General features: G+C 34.3%; 1 protein-coding gene and 1 long non-coding RNA gene across 2 annotated transcripts; both read right to left on the bottom strand.

Annotated features, from left to right (window-relative positions):
• Positions 1 to 5,050: 5,050 nt before the first annotated feature.
• On the bottom strand, positions 5,051 to 6,113 carry LOC150033192 (uncharacterized). The gene is made up of 5 exons (XM_090306314.1): positions 6,017 to 6,113; positions 5,749 to 5,860; positions 5,536 to 5,661; positions 5,297 to 5,416; positions 5,051 to 5,192 (listed from the first exon to the last, which is right to left on the bottom strand). Exons 1-5 carry the CDS (start codon positions 6,111 to 6,113, stop codon positions 5,051 to 5,053), a joined length of 597 nt encoding a protein of 198 aa, XP_090162440.1.
• A 5,599-nt stretch (positions 6,114 to 11,712) lies between these two features.
• On the bottom strand, positions 11,713 to 12,506 carry LOC150033191 (uncharacterized). The gene is made up of 2 exons (XR_016524050.1): positions 12,360 to 12,506; positions 11,713 to 12,193 (listed from the first exon to the last, which is right to left on the bottom strand). It is a non-coding gene; the product is annotated as an uncharacterized LOC150033191 (long non-coding RNA).
• Positions 12,507 to 19,806: the final 7,300 nt, after the last annotated feature.

The raw sequence follows: 19,806 nt of genomic DNA, 5'->3' as shown, positions 1-19,806 counted from the left end.
GTAAAAGAGAAAAAAAATTCTATTAAGCAAGTATAGCTAATTGCTAAAATAAGGGGGAAAACTTGAAATATCGATAGAAATATGGAAATACAATGAAAATTTCAAAATATCGATAAAAATTTCTAGATTTCAAGAAGAAATTTGAAGAAATAGGGGGAAAATCGAAATTTTCCTTCTACCAAAATTTCAAACCTATCGAAATCTCAAAATTTCAAGATTTTAACCAAAATTTTAAATTATGTGTATTCTTAATATACCAATGTTGTCCTTGAAATAAATTTTAAATAACTGCTTACTTATAGCAGATGTATCACTAATCTACCACTATATATATAGCACATCAACAACGTACCTAATATTTGGTATATTTATAATCTGTCACATTCATTATGTACATAATATGCATATATCAGTTATATAGATAGAGCTCAAATAAAACAAGAAATGCAAAAGGTCGAAGTTATCCTTGAGGGCACAACATACAAAAATGTATGAGCACTAAAGCAAATAGTAAAAACCTAGAATTGATACATTGTTGACAAAATGTGATATTACCTTATAGTGAATTATTGGTACACTATAATACTTTGCATATCATTTTAAGGATACACTACTCAAATACTATGATATACTGAAATTACATTTTTAATAAGTACTTATATATTATTGTGATAGTACCAGAAATATGCTCTATCGCTCAACTTAACCCTGTTCTTTAATGTGTTTAATTGATGATTATGTAAATTTCAAGTACTTAAGTGGTAGAATGGAACGTTATAGTGAAAATGGAGCTAAAATGGATAATTTTGAGCCTTAATGGAGTAACTGGGTAAAAAAGGATGAGGATGAGGTATATATTTTGCTCATGTCTTTATTATATATGTTTTTTCTTATATTTATGCTTTTGACCCAAAAAAATAACTTTTGGACATCTCTATTTAAACCCTCTACATAAACTTAGTATAAAGTCACCAATCTCGCCTTAGATTTATATGAAATTGTACAGATTTTTGTCACGTTTTGTATATATTTGTTTTCTTTTTTCCAAGATGCCTCATATATTTGTTTGTTTCGGTGACGAATGGAAGGAGAATGATAATTCTCTAAATGAGTTATCTTTCTCAGCCTAAATCATGTTAGTTCCCATGAATTTAATGTTTATTTGAGTTTTTAGATAAGTTATCGAGTATAAAAAGTCATTGTGACGGTTTAGATGCAACTCGGGATTAAACAGAGAAATTAACAAGTAAAACGAAGCAAATCAGAGGATTCAGGCATAGGTAACCATGGTGTTATGTAGTCGTGGCGGCTAAGACAGAAGCAACAAGAGCAACAAGTGTTGTGGTGCTGCTCTTTGGTGCCGCAACACTCCAAGGAGCTACGACGCTGTATCTAAAGCCATTAGCATTGGCCGCTTCATTGATTTCTTTAAAAACCATCTCATTTTTTTAGGGTTCTTCATTGAGAGTTTGAGAGGGAGGTGCTCATTTTGAGCTATGGGCCTTTTTTACGGTTCTTATTCATCTTCATACCTGTTTTCTTAGTTTTAGGTTGTTTCTTTTGGATTGTAAATGGCTCGATGTTTATGAGTCTTGATTATGTATTTTCAAGGTATATAATCTTTGCTAGTTTTATTTAGTTTGTGGATTTGAACGAACCTTTTTACGTTTATGAGAGGATTTATTCTTAAAGGTCTTTATTTCTATCTCTCTTATATCCTCATTTCTTGGATCAATCTTTAGCATGTTTGAATGATTAGGACCGACAAACCAATTGTTTATACTTGCTAATAGCTAGAAATTTCATATCTAATCCATAATTGTTGGGTGTAGGTTGCGAAGCATGTGTTATCTCATGGGTGTATGTGTGTTTTCGTGACATTTTTGGTAACAACATATGGTTGTCATGAGTAACTTAGAGATAAAGAAGAATCAATTAACTTATCGGCATTTCTATTAGCTAATTGTCATTGCTTAGCCCTAGACCTTAATGCATATGTTTAGGTTAATTAGCAAACGTGTTCCATTTTTTTGTTAATCCACACGTAGTTTAATTAGGATGTGAGTTTTAACTAATAATTTAGAACGCTTAATTTCAGATTTTTTTCACTTAAGTAAGCCACATGTTTGAGCAGATTGAGTTATATCCTAGAACCATAATTGTGAATTAGGTGATTCCATTTTCAAGAACTAAATGCATCTTGTCGCTTTTCAAAAGAACAACCACCTTTTTTTAGCTTGTTTATCCTTTGATTATCAAATTAACACCCCCCCCCCCAAATTTACCGTTTTAGTTAAAAATGGACTTTAAGAAACTAATTTTAGTGCTTCCTTGTGGTTCCACCCGGTCTTGTTAATGATACTACTTGTTAGTTGAAGTTCTAGATCAAGATTATATATTCAACAACTTTCTGCTCATCAGAGAATGACAAAGAATATTTAGGATGACAATTAAAAGGTATGAATATAGACGTCGAGATAAAGTATGAGTAATTTTTACGCCAAATATGTAGAATAAGTAGTATAAATTCTGTTGAGTTTTGGTTATTTATAAGATGTCTGTATAATGTTAGGTCGAATATCTCTATTTTTGTAAATAGTAATCAAGAAAACTTCCAATATTTCTTAACTGGTAACGATGTGTCTCAGATGGCCCTTCTAGTGTCTAAGATACCACTAGTAGTGTGGTATCGTCATTTCCAATCTAAGTTGCCCAAAATATACATTTATTTCGCCTTCCCTCATCCCACCTTGATTTTATTCATAAATACCACGTGAGTTTGAATGATTTGCGATCCTTGAGTCCATTAAAGGATAAAGTGGTACCATTAGATCTGGGAGAAGATACAAATGGGTTATTGAATATGGAGTCAATTTTCAATGTAGATATGTCATTGGATTTCGATGTCAATGTTAGTGTGGAAAATGTGAATATATCTGAGGCAAATATTAATATCTTTCATGGTGGCTCATTTAACGATCAACATCTGATGACTATAGAGGTTGAGTCAAAGGTGAAAGTAGAATCACAAATTGACAAAGGATCATCTCGAGAGAGAATAACCTAACAATCAACGACAACATTCAAAGAATTTGATAGAAAGTGGTGAACCGGTCACCAATCGTAGGAAGAGGAATTGTAACTCACAAGTAACAATCAACCCCATCATCTTGTCATCACAGTCCATTATAGACGATGTCCAGTTTCGTAACCTGTTTTTATGCAAGAAATATTTGCATAAGAAACTATTTGTCATTGCGAATAAGAAAAATTCTGAATTTCGTGTCCAGAGATCAACCACGAAGTTGTATTTTGTAAAAATATTAATTTTCGCGTCCATAGTGAAGGAATTGAATTCCTTGCAGAAGCATGTGAATGCTGTGCAATTGATATCAATTTTGAAAAGTATCTAAATACAGAGAAAGAACAAACAATTTTATAGGATAAACAATAAAATTCTAAACATGCATTTCTAGAGAGGAAGAGTGGAAGATAAAACTCATCCTTGTAGATCAACTCTCTTCAAGTTAATCCTCTTCTCGAAATCATGAACACTTCTTTGCACAAACATAGAAACTCTTCCAAACTCACAGACTCCAAAAACAAACCTTTAGACACCACCAACCAGTTTCCTCAGTATTCTCAGGAATAAGTAACAAGGATGTGTGGGCTTACTGCTTTGGAAGGGAGGAATGATTTCTTAGTGAGAAGGGAGTTTCTTTGAGAGAAAATTTTCAGAGAATTTTGGACTTTTTGCATGTTAACCTCTTTTGCAAATCAATTCTCTTTCTCATCTTAACGAGAGGATGAGTTGGGGAGTTATAACTTCCTCCACTATTACGTTTGGGAGTTATTCTGTTTTTTTTTTTTTTCTAGAATAAGTGATATTATTATACAACAATAATGGAAATCCCATAGCCCGAGATCAAGGCATCAAAGCAACAAAGCACAAGCAAAGATAGGGCAAACACATAAAAATAAAGTCGCAGACCACCAGGGAGAAAGCCAAAGAAAAGAACCCAAAACCCCACAAACTAGGGACAGAAACAAAACAAAGAACAACGTAAAGATCAAAAAGAAAAAAATCTGTAAACACACTAGATAAGACCAAGAAGGTCAACTCGTCAGGAAGCAGCACGAGCACGAACCGTAGAGATCATAAGGTGAACCAGAGCTGACACCGATCTCGGTCGACCTCCATGCAGCCGCCAATTACGCTCTTGCCAGATGTAGTAGATGGAAGCACATCAGAAAACATGTAACAACTTACTATGCACCCCCTTACCCGACCCCACTCGACACAACTAACTCAGCTCTATATCCAAACCCGCCACCCAATGCGACGAACCTAACTGACGCAACACCCCAGACCACACCTCTCTCTCAAACCTACACTAAAAAAATAAATGATCCTGCGACTCCATACCTCCCTCACACAGAAGACCCCCCCCTTTGACAACACTTCCCAACTCCTCAATCAATCCCGCATACCCAACCTGTCCCTCACAGCTAACCACGCATAGAAGGAGTGACGCGGGATACCACTCCCCGCCTATAAAATATTAGCCCAAGCCACCCTAGGACGACAAGGATGTAAATTCTCCCACGCACTAACAATAGAAAACCGACCACTAGCATCCGGCACCCAAACCCAATAATCCTCTCCTCTCACCCTAGGCCCCACTGTCTGAAGAAGACCCCAGTTCTCAAACAGCTTCCAAGACACTGTAGGCTACCTCCAACCTCTCTCACCATCCATGAACTCCGAAAATCGCGCCTCCAAACTACTCCATGCATCATAAACCACCGTAGATCTGTAAGAATCCAAAATCACACCCCCCGACAGCCAAGGATCCCACCAAACAAAACAAGACCGACCATCGCCGACCATCAAACAAACCAGATGCTTGAATCTATCTCTACTACGCAAGATAGCCCTCAAGCACCAAGACCTCCCAACCTCACTTCGAACAACCCACAAAGATTACCCACACAAAACATACGCCTCTACCTATGCCACCCATAATGATCCCGATTTAATTAAAAGAAGCTAGAGCAGCTTCATAATAGCAACCTGGTTCCAAGAGGCCACATGCTTCACACCCAACCCCCCTTCTCCCAACGGCAAGCACACCTCATCCCACGCCACCCGTGCACTACCTCGACTCATCGCACTACCTTTCCAAAAATAACTACATAACAGACAATCAACCTCATGAGTTACACACGCAGGAAACACGAAGGTGCTACACCAAAAACCTGAAATGACTGTAAAACAAACCTAACAATCTACAACCTCCCAGCAAAGGAGAGGGACTGCGCCGTCCAGCTTCTAATACGAGCTGTAATCCTTTGAATCAAAGGCGCACAATCCACAGCCCTCAACCTACCCGCCAATAAAGGTAAACCCAGATACCTAACAGGCAACGAACCAAGAAAGAAACCCATAAACGTAGCTAGTTCCTCCGCCTCCCCAGACTCCACACCCTCAACAAACATGGAACTCTTCCAACATTTGTAACTAAACTAGACAACCCTGCAAAATCTGCCAGGACCTGCCTCACAAATTCCAAAGAATCTTTCTCCGCTGCATAAAAAATCATCAAATCGTCTGCAAACACTAAATGAGTCCAGCCCACACTCTCACACCGATCATGGAACCTAAACTACATAGGAGGTTTATTCAACAACCTAGACAAGACCTCCATCACCATCACAAACAAAAAAGAAGACAACGGATCTCCCTACCTCAACCCCTTCCTACCAGAAAAAAGTCCTTCAAGGGAACCACTAATCATCACAGAGAACTTAGGCGAAGTAACACAAGTCCTCACCCAACTAACAAACTGAAGGGGCGTACCTATAGCCAACAACACACCAAACAGGAAATCTCAATTTACCGAATCGTATGCCTTCTGAAGGTCTACCTTCAACACACAACGCGGCTTCCCTTTGCCCTCCTTATAGCCCTCCACAAGCTTATGACACAATAAAATGTTGTCGAAAATTGACCTACTCGGAACAAACGCAGACTGGTTGCCACTGATGAATGCAGGCAACCACAACCACAATCTCTCAGCTACGATCCTCGAGATACATTTATACACAACCATTGCAACAAGAAATAGGACGAAACTCCTCCATACATTCAGCTCCCCGCCTCTTTGGGATTAACTCCATCAGGCAGGTAATAGATCTTAAAAAAATTGATCACAGCATCATAGAAATCATCCCCAACCACACTCAAAGCAGCTCTGTAAAAATCCACCAAAAACCCATCAAGCCTAGGAGCCTTCCCAGACTTCATTGAGAATAAAGCCTTCTGAATCTCCTCCCGACTCACTAGCCGACCAAGCGCCTCTACCCCCTCCTCGGGCTAGCTGAACTGCACAATATCCCTAATTCGGGCAATAAGATCCCTATACCCCACAGACTGAGACTCTAAACAACCCTGAAAGAAATCTACCGCCACCCCTGCCACCCTATCATGCACCGTCTGGCGAGTCCCCCCAACATCCATAACCGTAAATAAACCATTACAACTGCGACGAGAGTGAACACAGCGATGAAAAAAAGCTGTGATCATATCACCTAACTCCAACTACCTCACTCTGGCCTTCTGCCGGAGCGACACCTCCTCTAAAGTAGGATCTCTTTCTACATCAGCCTGAGCAGCCTCTATAACCTGCCTAGCCACTCACACCTCATCAGCTAACACAGAGATATGCCTACCAAACGATGTACAAAAAATTCGCTTCACTGCCTTCAAATTTCACACAAAGCTAACCATAGGAGATACAACCTAAGATCTTATCCACACTGACCTGATAGTATCAATAAAACCCTCACCCTTCGCCCAATGAGAAAAATAACGAAACGTAGGAGGAAACCTACTCCTCGTCTCCCCTATAGAAACCAAAAGAGGGCTATGATCAGAAATCCCCCACTGACCAACCCTAACCTCCAAATACGAAAAAGCTACCTTCCACGCCTCATTAGACAAGCATCGATCAAACCGGCACAAGATACCATTCCCCTGAAGTTTACTAGTCCAAGTAAACGAGTTACTTGTCACACCCAACTCAACCAGATCGGTCTCCAATAATGCCTCATCAAACTCCTCCATCTCCCTCAAGCCAGGGCAGCCACCAAAATCCTCCGAATTACTATGAATAGCATTAAAATCCCCCAAAATAACTCCAGGAAGCTGCCACATGACACACACATCACTCAACTGAGACCACAAGTTCCTCCTCTCGCTCGCGAGATTAAAGGCATACACAGCACCAATATGTACCCTAGTACTAGATACAATATCCACTAAGGTTCCAGAAACAAATTGCTCTCCACTGACATCAATAGAAAAATCATAGAAACTCTTCTACCACATCAACCAGATCCTCCCAACTCCCCGCACACTATAGCTACACACACAACTCCAAGCATCACCAAACCTACCCATCACCATATCAAAATTCTTGCGATGAACCCTCGTCTCAAGCAAACAGTAGAAAGTAACAAAGGAGGAAGCCAGAAAGTCTGCCAACACCCTACACTTGACAGGGTCCTTCAAACCCCTAACATTCTAGGAACACCAAATCATGAATCTTACAAGAAATCACACCTAAGACCTCCCACTGAGCCTTTACCCGAACTCCCGCACATCCCATCCATAACAGACAACGGATCAGGATTTGTCTGCACTAAAGCCAAAGCCAACGAATCTCCCCCTCATCACACAAAACATCAAACTGATTACTATCATTAACATGCTTTACAAACCCCGTAATTCCAAGGGACCCATAAACTACTCTACTCCTTGAGGGCGCTGAACCCGGTGACCCACTTCCACCCCTATGCCCCACACCTTCTCTATCACGCCTACGACAACTAACCATAGTAAACTCGTCAGCACACCCCATGCCCTTATTCCCATCCACTTGGTTAATTCCCCTCGCACCAATACCCAAATCCTGCCCCTTTCTCACACTCTCAATTCCCCCATTCTCCCCCAAACACCCCTTATTAACTGCCACAATACACAACTCCTTACCCTTATCCATACCCTGTTTCTCACACACAGCCCCAGCAAACTCAAAGGAATAACAATAAGAACACCTACGAGGTTTCTACTCATACACTATTGGAATAATAAACTCCTGGCCCCGCATTCTAACAGTAACTGAAGGGTGCATTAAAGAATCACCATCAACTTGAACACAAACCCTCGCATACGATAATCGTCGCCGCTCTCTTGTTGCAACATCAAAAGAGACAGGTTTACTGTAACGACCGGATCCTTACATATTATGGTCAGACCGCTACGACATGCATGCTTAGACTTTTCTATTATGAGATGAGTTTTGGTAAAAATCTCAAAAGAACATATCTAAGATTTTATTAATTAGGTAGAAAACTATATAAAAAGTTTATTTTACAAAACACCAGGATCCATAAAACACTAGCATAGTGATACAAAAATGCATATGCCTATAATAGTGAGTTTGATGGTTAGCCTTTTGAGCGACGTCCAGTTCTACCACATACGTTGTGTCCTTACCTACAAAGTTTGTAAAAATAGGATGAGTATATAATATACCCAGTAAGTAGTTCTCACATAGGGTAGTGACCAAATGCACAATCACATGCAACATGTTTTGAAAACATATGATTGGGACCGAAAACATATAATAACATGTAGTGGTCGATTATGCTTCTAACGTAAATTTCTCCGCCCTGATAGGAAGATGAGGACTTAGGCGGAAACTAACCCATCTGATGATTAGCGGGTCATGCAGTCAGTAGGGCCAGAGTCGCATCCAACCTCAACCATTAACAAAAACGTAAGATTGGACTAGAGGGGTGCAACCATACATACCCTGTTAATCCCTAGCATAAACTTGACATAGAATTGGGTCTAGAGGGTACAACCATACATGCCCTGCTAGCCCTAGAAGCATAACCTTTATCTAATTAAAATTTAATCTTATGAACAAATATAATGCATGAAGTCCCTTGTCGATAAACATATTTTAAACATGTAATGCAACATAACAATAACATAATTATGCAACATATTAAAGGTACACTACCATGAAACACTTAAAGATAGGGTGAGATAAACTACTTACCTTGACTACGATCCTAGTTATTCCTTATTATTCCTTATGGTTTAATCAGTAGAGCTTTCCCTCTTAAACCAGAAGGAAATTTGGGCAGCACTTCCCTCGCGTTTCCTCCTTCAAACTAACAGAATTACTTCACCCTTTTCACACGATTTTCACTACTGAGTTTTGTTTGAGAATGAGTTTAACTTCTGCCCAAAGCCTTCTATTTATAGCCGTTTCTAGCTCTTCTCTGTGTGACAACTCATCCTACAAATGGCTTCTTTAAAATTACTTAGGTTTAAGAATTTTTCTTAATAAGACACCTAATTTTGGCTAACGTTTGCCCTTACGTTATCAACCTTTGTTTGTATTCAATTTTAGGGTTCTCCATGTATAATCTATAAGATCGTGGCCAAATTCAACGCATAATCCACGCTTCTATCCAAATCTCGCTCTTTCTGTTCTCAGAATCTCGCTCTCTCCAGCTTTCTCGCTGGTTTGGCTCTTGTGACTCTCGCTCTCGCTCTTGCTCTTGTGGCTCCCGCTCTCTCCCACTGTCTCGCTGAGAATCTCGCTCTCTCCACTCTCGCTCTCTCCAATTTTCTCTCCAATCTCGCTAGTTTTCACGCGTGGGTTGCCTTCACTGCTTGTGGATTCCACTTTCTCTTTTTAACTCTTTCAAATTTTAAGAGAATATTGACAATTAATTCATCTCCAATTCTTCCAATGAGCCGTGCCCATACATAAAGTTATCTACTGTCCTTTGTCTCCTGAATTAGCTAGTGTCCAACTTCTAATCAATCCTCCCTGATTCTACCCCCTTATTCATTATTTTTGGATTATTAATAAATTTCTTATTTTTTTTCCAATTCTAAATTTCCACCCGATTTTCCTATTAAATTTATATATTTTTCATTTTTCATTCTTAATTATATATTTTATTTGTTTTCCTGCTTTCTAAATTAGGGTTAGGGTATTACATTTACTACATCCTTAAATAAAATTTCATCCTGCTTAATATTTGACATTTAATTTTCTGTAGTATATGCGTACAAATTTGGGTTGTTACATTTACCCACGACACTCGCTACCACTGCTAAACCCCTATCTATCTACAACTCCAAGTGAACACGCTCAAGTTTAATCCAGATAGGAACATAATAAAAAACAAAGGTTTCAGGAATAATACCTGGGGACCACTGTCGTAATAAGACGGGTTTGCCACCCAAGTGCCATGGACCATTCTCCAGCACCCAACCCCGTGACTCTACCTTCTTAAACTTAAAGATTCTGATTTTTATATTAATTTAAATTATATATTAAAACCAAATATATAATTGAATTAATGAAGTCAATTAATTAACCACTAAATATCATATATTTAATATTATTTGAATCATATTCAAACCACATCCTCTCACATAACTTATAGTTTTAGTTAAAATCTCATTCATATTAATTTTAACCTATAATTTTTATTTAAATCTCATTCACATAAATTATATTTGAATCTTATTCAAATATTTATCTCTCTCATATTATAAAGTAGAATTTTTTTAATTTTATTCAAAATTATCTTTATATTATAATATATCTTTATACTTATGTTTAATTGTATCTTATACAATTAATTTTCTTACAATTCAAATTAATCCAAAACTTATTGATACTTATTTTAAACCCTTAATGAGCTAGCAAGGGGATCTTATGGACCTACAGATTAAAAGCTCCAATAATACGAGATTAACTAATTAAACTTTTTAATTAAATTAATCAACATTCATTAACTACTGATCACTCCACTAAAGATCCACAACTGCATTATTCGCATTGTAGATATATCTTTGTGTCCATGGATATAATCAATCAATAGTAAGTTGACCCTTCACGAATTGCTCGTAACTACACTAGGTCAAATTACATCTAACTCTTTAAATACCATTGGTCTCTCTAATGAACAAATAATTTATAGTCCAACTATAAACTAATCCCTCTCAACCTAGTGAGAGAGTGAAGCCTCATTGTTCAAGACCTGAAATCAGTTATTAAGGGAGCAATTAATCTATTTACTCTCAAAATGGGAATGAGTGAATTACATCTTCTTGTTTTGTTGTGTTCCCAGCTCCCCACTCGGACAAATCTCAAAAATGGTAGACTTATTGAGTCGAAAAAACTGGCAACTCTCACCCATACAAATCAAAGGATTGCTCTCATAGGCATGAGTTCATAACTCACTCAGGATTAAGGTCGAGTCACCTATGATCATCCTAGTGAAATGTTAGTCTTTCCAAGTAACGATGTTAAAAAGAAAGATCAATCATTTCATGATTTGGTCTTATGCAAATTCTTTTTATAGGATACTTCCTTTCACATGTTTCCTCATGAGCAATTAGGATCACATCATTTGTAACACTTTACAACTATTGTAAAAATTACAAGGTAGGCCATATATATAGTGTCACCATAATAAGGTATCAAATTTTATATAGACCATTTAGGTTATTACTTAAACATGATTCATTTTTATGTCAACCACATACATGTTTAAGTTACATAAAAGAACCTTGGTCATTAGTTTATTGGATTAGTTAATGCAAACTAAATGTCGAATAAAATAACATCTTATTTTATTTAATAAATAATCCGTGTACAAAATTTACAAACTATGGAACTCCCGAGATTTAGGGCACCAATCTCAAGTCATAGATACATAGATCTACCAAAGAAATAATTGAACTAAATTTCAATAAATTGCTCTCAATCTCGGTGCAGATCCCAGTCGAGATCAAGGCCCGAGATTGAAATTCTTTTTTGAAATAAGCGTGCGTCTTGGGTTTATATAACTGGGGATGCTTCAAGCTTCAAGCTTCAAGGTTTAGAGCTTTCAGTATTTTGTACAAGTCCTCTGCTCGAGCGAGATCATCCCGAGACCAATAACAGAATGCCTTAAAGTCTTCAACATCCAGACAAATCTGGGGAGAGATTGAATGAATCTCGAGCGAGATACATGACATCTCGAGCGAAATACATTCATCCCTATGTGAGATTTAACCCCTTCCCGAGCAAGCTAACACTTATTTCCTCAGCTAAAGTATCAAAACATTACAAATACAAACAAAGCACCCAAAAATATGTAAAAACCATTGCAGTAGATTGTCTCAGATTTTCATATAGTTTCTAAACCCTAAAAAAGTTACAAACTTAAAAATCAAACCTTTTACCAAACAATCAACGAAGAGTAATGCAAAATACCTCTGCTATATTAAGTTGAAATAAAGTGAACCGATGCAATGATACTTGGAGAATTAGCGAGTTTCAGGAAATCTTGAAGAAGATGTGAAGAAAATCGAAGAAGTTGGCTGAAGAAGAAGAAGGAAACGGAAGGAAAACGTTTGGGTTTTTGAATCAGGGGTAGTTTGGTCCTTTTAATCGAGAAAAAACATTTTTATGAGTTCTCAAAAAGTATGATATTTTTAAAAGAGAAAAACTTTAGGAGGCTATTTTGGACCATTTCTCTAAATTTACCCATTTTCCTGCCGCAAAAGTAGATAATCAACTGTCTTTCGTACATCGGTTGCAGCATCTACTAGTTTGAGACCGTATGATGGAGCTTGGTTGTTTACTTTTTTTAAGAAAAGTTGAGACAGTTTTTCTATATCTTTTTTTGGTGGAAGTCTCTCTCGACACCTTCCATCAAGGAGAAGCCAACACGCTCATAATCTGTCAAATTATCTCATCTTTTTTCTTCTTAAAATTGTGGGACTATGAATGTGGTTTCAGTCTCATTTTCTTCTCTTTCTACTTCTTCATTCTTTACCTTCATTTATTCGTTTCCCATCTCCTTTAGTGATTGCTCCACTAAATAGGTGAAGCTTTTCAATTGCATTTCTTACTCAGATGCAACCATGGAAAGGACAAAAAAAATTTAACATACATAAAAGATTTTTTTTTTTTTTTTTTTTTTTAAAAGAAAATTACTTCAATAAGACCAACTAACCACAAACACAATCCTAAGAATAACCAGTTAGGAAACAAGAATCCCAATAGGTCCCGTACACTTCTTAATCAGAAGAAAAAAATAGTGCACCAATACGAGAAAAAACAATACGAGTAAATGAGTGAGCCATAAAATTACATGAATGAATATAATTAACAAAAGAAATAACACATGCATGATGTGCAAGCACATGCGTCGAGTAATAGTATAATTAAAACCGTCGAGAGACCGAGTATCATGTTGGCTTTTTGGCCCTTAATCCCAAATTAATGCATTTTAATTAATTAATTAATTAATTAATTAATATTTGAATGATAATAACCTGCTTTTATTTATTAATAAATTTAGTGTTTTGAAATGTTCATTGCGAAGAGCTCGGAACAACTGTTCCAACATAAATTGAATCAACTAAATCAGACCTCAAATGGACAAAATATGATCAAAACAAGTTTAATGGAAAAATTCGGATGGCATGTACAATTTTTCTTATCAAAGTGGACTAATTGAAATGTGCCACTTGGAGTCACGAATAAGTGACACATGGTGAGCTTTTGATTTTTAGATTGGTTTTAAAAAGAAAATAAATTTATTATTATTTTATGATTATGTCTAATGACTAGTTTTGAACACATGGTGGATATTTACTTTTTGTTGGGTTTTAAAATAAATGATTTTAAAAGAGATATTTTATTATATTATTTTTTATTGTACCTAATGACTAGTTGAGAGTTTAAATCCCCACCATTCAATTTTCTTTTACCAACATTCAATAACTCAAATTAAATTTGGATTTCATCATCCTCTTCTATTTAAACAAAATTTCTTCTTCAAATGAATACAACAATTTTACATTATTTTTTAATCCTCTATAACTCAAAGCCACTATTGTTATTCTCTCTAAGTTTCAATTTTCTTCTTTTCATCTTCTTCTTGAGAGAGATATTTTATGTTGTGAGAATTGGTTCGTTGAGTACTAAATTTATAAATCCACTATTTTTAGAGAGTTCGTTGAGTGTGCTATTTATCTTTCCAAACTACTATAAGAGTTTCTCTTGATTCCAGAAAAATAGTTGTTGTAATGGTTTGATCCTTAACCGTGGAAAGGATTAGGTTTTGTTCTTGCGCCCAGAAAAAGAACGTTGTACGATTCGACTCTAAGTCATGAAAAGAGTCAAGTTCGTTGTGACATACCCAATAGAAGCTTGGAAAGTGAATGTAGGTCGATTGTGTCGAACCATATAAAACTATCGGTGTAATTTCTCTATCCCTATATTATTTTAATTTTGTAATTAATGTGTTATTATTGTTTATTACATTAAATTAATTGCAATACTTGTTCTTTAAATTAATTGTTCATATTGATTTGTTTTGATTTGTAGTTTTAAATTTTCTTTATTCATTACCAATCTTTTTATTATAACTAAAAAAGTGCTTTAAAGTATGCTTCTTATTTAATTCAAAGTGGAATTATTTTCATGAATTTATTGTTTAAATTATTTATTGCTTAAAATTGTATTCATTTGCTTAATTGGGCCCACATTAGTAAAAAGTTTTTATTAGTTTGATTATACCTTATTCACCTCCCTCTAGGATTGCCATACCGATCCTATAAATGGTATCAGAGTTAGCTACTCCCTAGTTTGTGATAAAATTTTCATAAATCATTTTAGATTCATACCAATTGTTTGAGCTTGTCACTCCTACAATTGGTATTAGAGCGGAGCTCTTCCATATAAATTATTTCTAAAATATTATTTATATTTTGAAATTTTATTTAAAAAGTTAAGTGTTAGAGCTATGGCAACTTTGATTCTATTGATAGATCCTCATACTTTAATGAAATTATAATTATGTTGTATGGATAAATAAAATGAAAACATTCTTGCTTGCTATGGATTTTAACATTTTGTATGTTTGTGAGCATGATTTGTCTAAGTTGCAATTGAATAATGAGTTGCTTACTTTTAATGCCAAAGCTATGAATATCATATATTGTGCATTAGACAAACAAATATGTGATAAAATCCTACATTTTGAATATGCATATGATATTTGGAATTTTCTTGATAATATATATAACTTAGAAAATTCTTCTTGTACTACTAATAATTTATTTGATGTGGAGGAGAATTACAATTCTCAAAATCAAGAAATTTTCTATGACGGGATAAAGAGAAAATGTGATGGTCCTTCCTTGTATTTAATGACTCATTCGAATAACGATTCCGGAGATGAAAGTGACAAAAATGAGGTAAATAAAAAATTTCCTTCTTATGATGAATTGTATGATACTTTTGAAGATACGCAACATGATTTTGAAAAAGTTAGCTCTAGATATTTAAAATTATCAAAGAAGTATAAAACATTATCTATTGAAAATAAAAATTTGATGGGTGAAAATGCTTGATTTAAAAATGGAGCCGTTTAATGTTGCATGATTCTTGTTGTGATGAGAAATGTGCTTTGAATGATAGAATGAAGTTTCTTGAAGTTGAGAAAGATAAATTTAGATCTTTATCATATAATTTGAAACTTAAAGTGAATGACTTGAGAGATGAAAATGAGAAAATTGAAACTTTCTCTTTGGAATTAAAAGATGAAATTGCTAGTTAGAAAAACATAATTATTGAATTAGAAACTAACGATTCTTCTCTAAAAAAGGAAAAATTTTCTCTTGTTAATAAAATTAAATTTCTTGAGCATGATATTTTTTTACAGGAATAAACTTGTTAAAACTCTAAGAAAAAAAAAAGGCAAATCTTGTAAATGAGCTTGAATGTGTTAAAGAAAATATAAAGAAATTGACTATAAGTGCACAAAAAATGGATAAGATTATTGAAATAAGTAAACCTTTTAATAACAAAAGGGGATTAGACAATGTGAATGAAAATTGTTCATCTACTAGTAAGAGTACTACTTTTGTTAAAGTCACATCTTGTATATCTAAAGATGTTTTGTCTAATTTTGACTATAAATTTGTGCCTAAGCATGAAAGGTAGATTTATGCATGAAAAATCGTAGTTTGTGCATAAACATATTCATGAAAATCAAAATGTATGCATAATGCTAAATTTGTGCTTAATCATAGAAATGCTAGAAATGAGCACGTGAACTTTAAATTTGTGCCTATATGTCATTTTTGTGGAGTTAAAAGTCATGTTAGATCAAATTATTTTAATTTGAAAAGGCTCCAAGAAAGAACTTCTTTGTGAAAAATCACTTAGTTAAATATAAATTCTTGCCCAATGTTGTATGCTACTCTTGTGACAAAATTGGTTATAAACTTAATATTTGTTACTTGCCAAAGATCAATGGCAGTAATTTTGGAACTAATTTGAAATGGGTTCCGAATTCTTTGCTCACTAACAATGAAGGACCCAAGAAATGAGTACCAAAATCTTTTGGTTGAGCTTTCTTTGTATGATTACAAAAAGCAATTAGTTGTTGCTTGGACTTCAAATTGAAAATTAATTCAAATTGGAGCAACTACTTTGAAGTGAATTGAATATATTCAATATCAACATGCTTTCATTTGATTTTAAAAATGAAAGCATGTTGATATTGAATATATTCCTGGGTTCAAGTGAATTGAAATTATGTGTTAATTATGCATCAAGAACATTTTTCATATCACACTTTATATCAAATTTCATTTTTCTTAAGTTTTTTGTCATCATCAAAAAGGGGAAGATTGTTGGTTTTTTGATCCTTAATCCCAAAATAATTAATTTTAGTTAACCAATTAATTAATGTTTTGATAATAACAAACCTGCTTTTATTTATGAACAAATTGAGTATTTTTTAAGTGTCCATTGTATAGAGCTTGGAACAATGGTTCCAACGCAATTTGAATCAACTAAATCGGACCTCGAACGAAGAAGATATGATCGAAACAAACTTAATGAAAAATTTCGAGTTGATGACAAGGAAGAATGATAGACCAATTGAAATGTGCCACTTGGAGTAATGGAGGAGTGACATATGGTGGCCTTTTAATTTTTGGATTGGTTTTTTTTTTTTAAAAAAATGAATTTAAAAAGAAAATAAATTTAATATTATTTTACTTTGTGTTTAACGACTAGTTTTGGACACATTGTGGGTATTTACTTTTTGTTGGGTTTTAAAAGATATATATTATTATACTATTTTTTGTTTGTATCTAACTACTAGTTGAGTTTAAATCTTCACCATTTAATTTCTTTTAGAACATCCAATAGCCCAAATTAAATTTGGATTTTATTATCCTCCTCTATTTAAACACACCTTCTTCTCCAAATTAATAAAACAATTTTCCATTATTTTTTAATTCTCCATAACTCACCACCATTGTTATTCTCTCTCTAAGTTTCAATTTTCTTCTTTTTATTTCTTCTTGAGAGAGATATTTTATGCTGTGAGGATTGGTTCATTGAATACTAAATTTGTAAATCTAATCTTTTAGAGAGTTTGTCGAGTATGTTATTTTCTTTCCAAACTATTGTAAGGGTTGCTTTTGATCTCGAAAAAAGAGTTGTTGTAACAGTTTGATCCTCAACCGTGCAGGTTTATTCTTGCGTTCGAAAAAAGAATGTTGTACGGTTCGACTCTAAGCCGTGGAAAGAGTCAAGTTCGTACTGACATACCCAAAAGAAGCTTGGGAAGTGGATGTAAGCCGATTGTGCAAAATCACTATAAAATTATCGATGTCAATTTCTCTATCACTATACTACTTAATTTTGTAATTAATGTATTAGTATTTTTTATTACATTAAATTAATTACAAAATTTGTTCTTTAAATAGATTGTTCATTTTGATTTGTTTTGATGGGTAGTTTTAAATTTTATATATTCATTACCAATCTTTTTATTATAATTAAATAAAGTGTTAAAGTGTGATTCTTATTATCTTGTTTAATTCCAAGTGAAATTATATTCATAAATTTATTGTTTAAATTACTTATTACCTAAAATTGTATTCATTTGCTTAATTGAGCCCACATTATTAAAAAGTTTTCATTAGTTTGATTAAACCCTATTCACCATCCCTCTAGGGTTGCCATACCAATCCTATATATCTTCCTTTGAAAAATTGGATTGATAAACTTTTAGCTATTCATATATCCTTCTAATTTTTTCTAGGAGACTGAATTGTGATGGAAACTAATCTAAACTAAATCTGGAGAAAGTACAAAAATGATAACACTAAGGCGAAACTAAAGAAAAACACGTCTTGGAGTAATGACTTCGTTAATGGATTAACTAAATTCGTTGGTTGAACCTTTAATTAATTTTATGTTAACTATAAACCTAGGAATCTTTTATCTAGTCATCCTCTTTCGAGGTCAACTATTTCTAACACCTAACCATTAATTCACTTTCATATGTGTGGGGACTAAATGTGTATGTCTGGGGCTAATCCTTATAGGATATACTGACTCACATTGTTTCGTTTTGACTTGCCTACATGGATTATATGAATAACATCTAACTCCGAGTAGAGTATCTATCAAAAGTGCCTAAGCTTACTCACTTCCCTTAGCTAGCGTGCAATGGAAGGAGGAGTTATCTTCTTTAAAAGTTGTTTTTCTTACTTTTTCATTTCTTCTTCTTTTTTTTTTTTCTTTTTTTTTTCCCGTCAATCTAGTAAATATATCTACACAACTTATAGAGATTTTTTTTAATTTATTTCAAGATCTTTTAGGTGACAATTTGATTAATTCAAGTGAAAGCATGTTTTACTATTAGGAACCTAAAAGAAAATGGCTCATGCTCAAATATGCAAGAGACTCCAAGGACTTAAATTAACTTAACTCTTGAATATGTTATTCTATTCCTAAAAATATCATCTAACATGTAAATTTAGAACATATCATTGAAAATTATAATTAGTACATACTCATAAAATTTCACAATTAAAGCACAACAACATATTTCTACTAAAAAAATTTAAAAAAATATTCAAATTTCAAATTTCAACCACTCAAAATGTTTGCATAATTAGCATTCATAGTCAAATGTTCCTAACTAACATGCGTATTAGGATAAAAATAAACAAGCAAGTAAAAGTACGCAATACTTCCCCCACCCCAAACATATAAATATGCATTGTTCTCAATGCATTAAAAACAAGTTAAAACACATACAGTGAGCAAAACTGGTCTAGTTAGTGAAGTAGTCTACATGTGTCAAGCCTCTAACCAATGCCTTAAATGAGGCTAGAAAAAGATAAGATCGCACACCATGATAGCCGAACTAAAACAAAAATAAATAATTGAATGAAATAACTAAAATAAAATAAAGCAGATAAACTTGAATTGCCTCCCAAGAAGCATTAGATTTAACATCTTTTAGATAGATGATAGGAAAGATTATACGCTGTAAAAAATTCTCCCATATTTTAGGCCATTTTTTACTTGAATCTATATAACCTACGAAATCTTATAACCTCACCCTCTTTTCATAGGAACCTATAATTAGATTTTTATTTTTATTGGTATATTTATTATATGGAAAATTAAAAGATGAAAAATTAAAAGTAGAATTATAAACATACTGACAAGGTTGATAAGAATATGGAAGAGAAATATCAGAAATGAGAGTACTCTCGAGGGATGGAAAAAGTAGGCTTTTAAATCCAATCTTAATCACTTAAACTTCCTCATCTAAATTAAGCACAATTTCTCTCTCAATCCACAAACCTGCTCCTGATGTGACTCTAAATCC

Source organism: Benincasa hispida, chromosome 10 (assembly GCF_027475165.1).
Source record: "Benincasa hispida cultivar pf3 chromosome 10, pf3_genome.v1.1, whole genome shotgun sequence".
NCBI classification, from domain to species: domain Eukaryota; kingdom Viridiplantae; phylum Streptophyta; class Magnoliopsida; order Cucurbitales; family Cucurbitaceae; genus Benincasa; species Benincasa hispida.
Note: the sequence above shows the minus strand (reverse complement) of the source record. Positions and strands in the feature narration are given on the sequence as shown.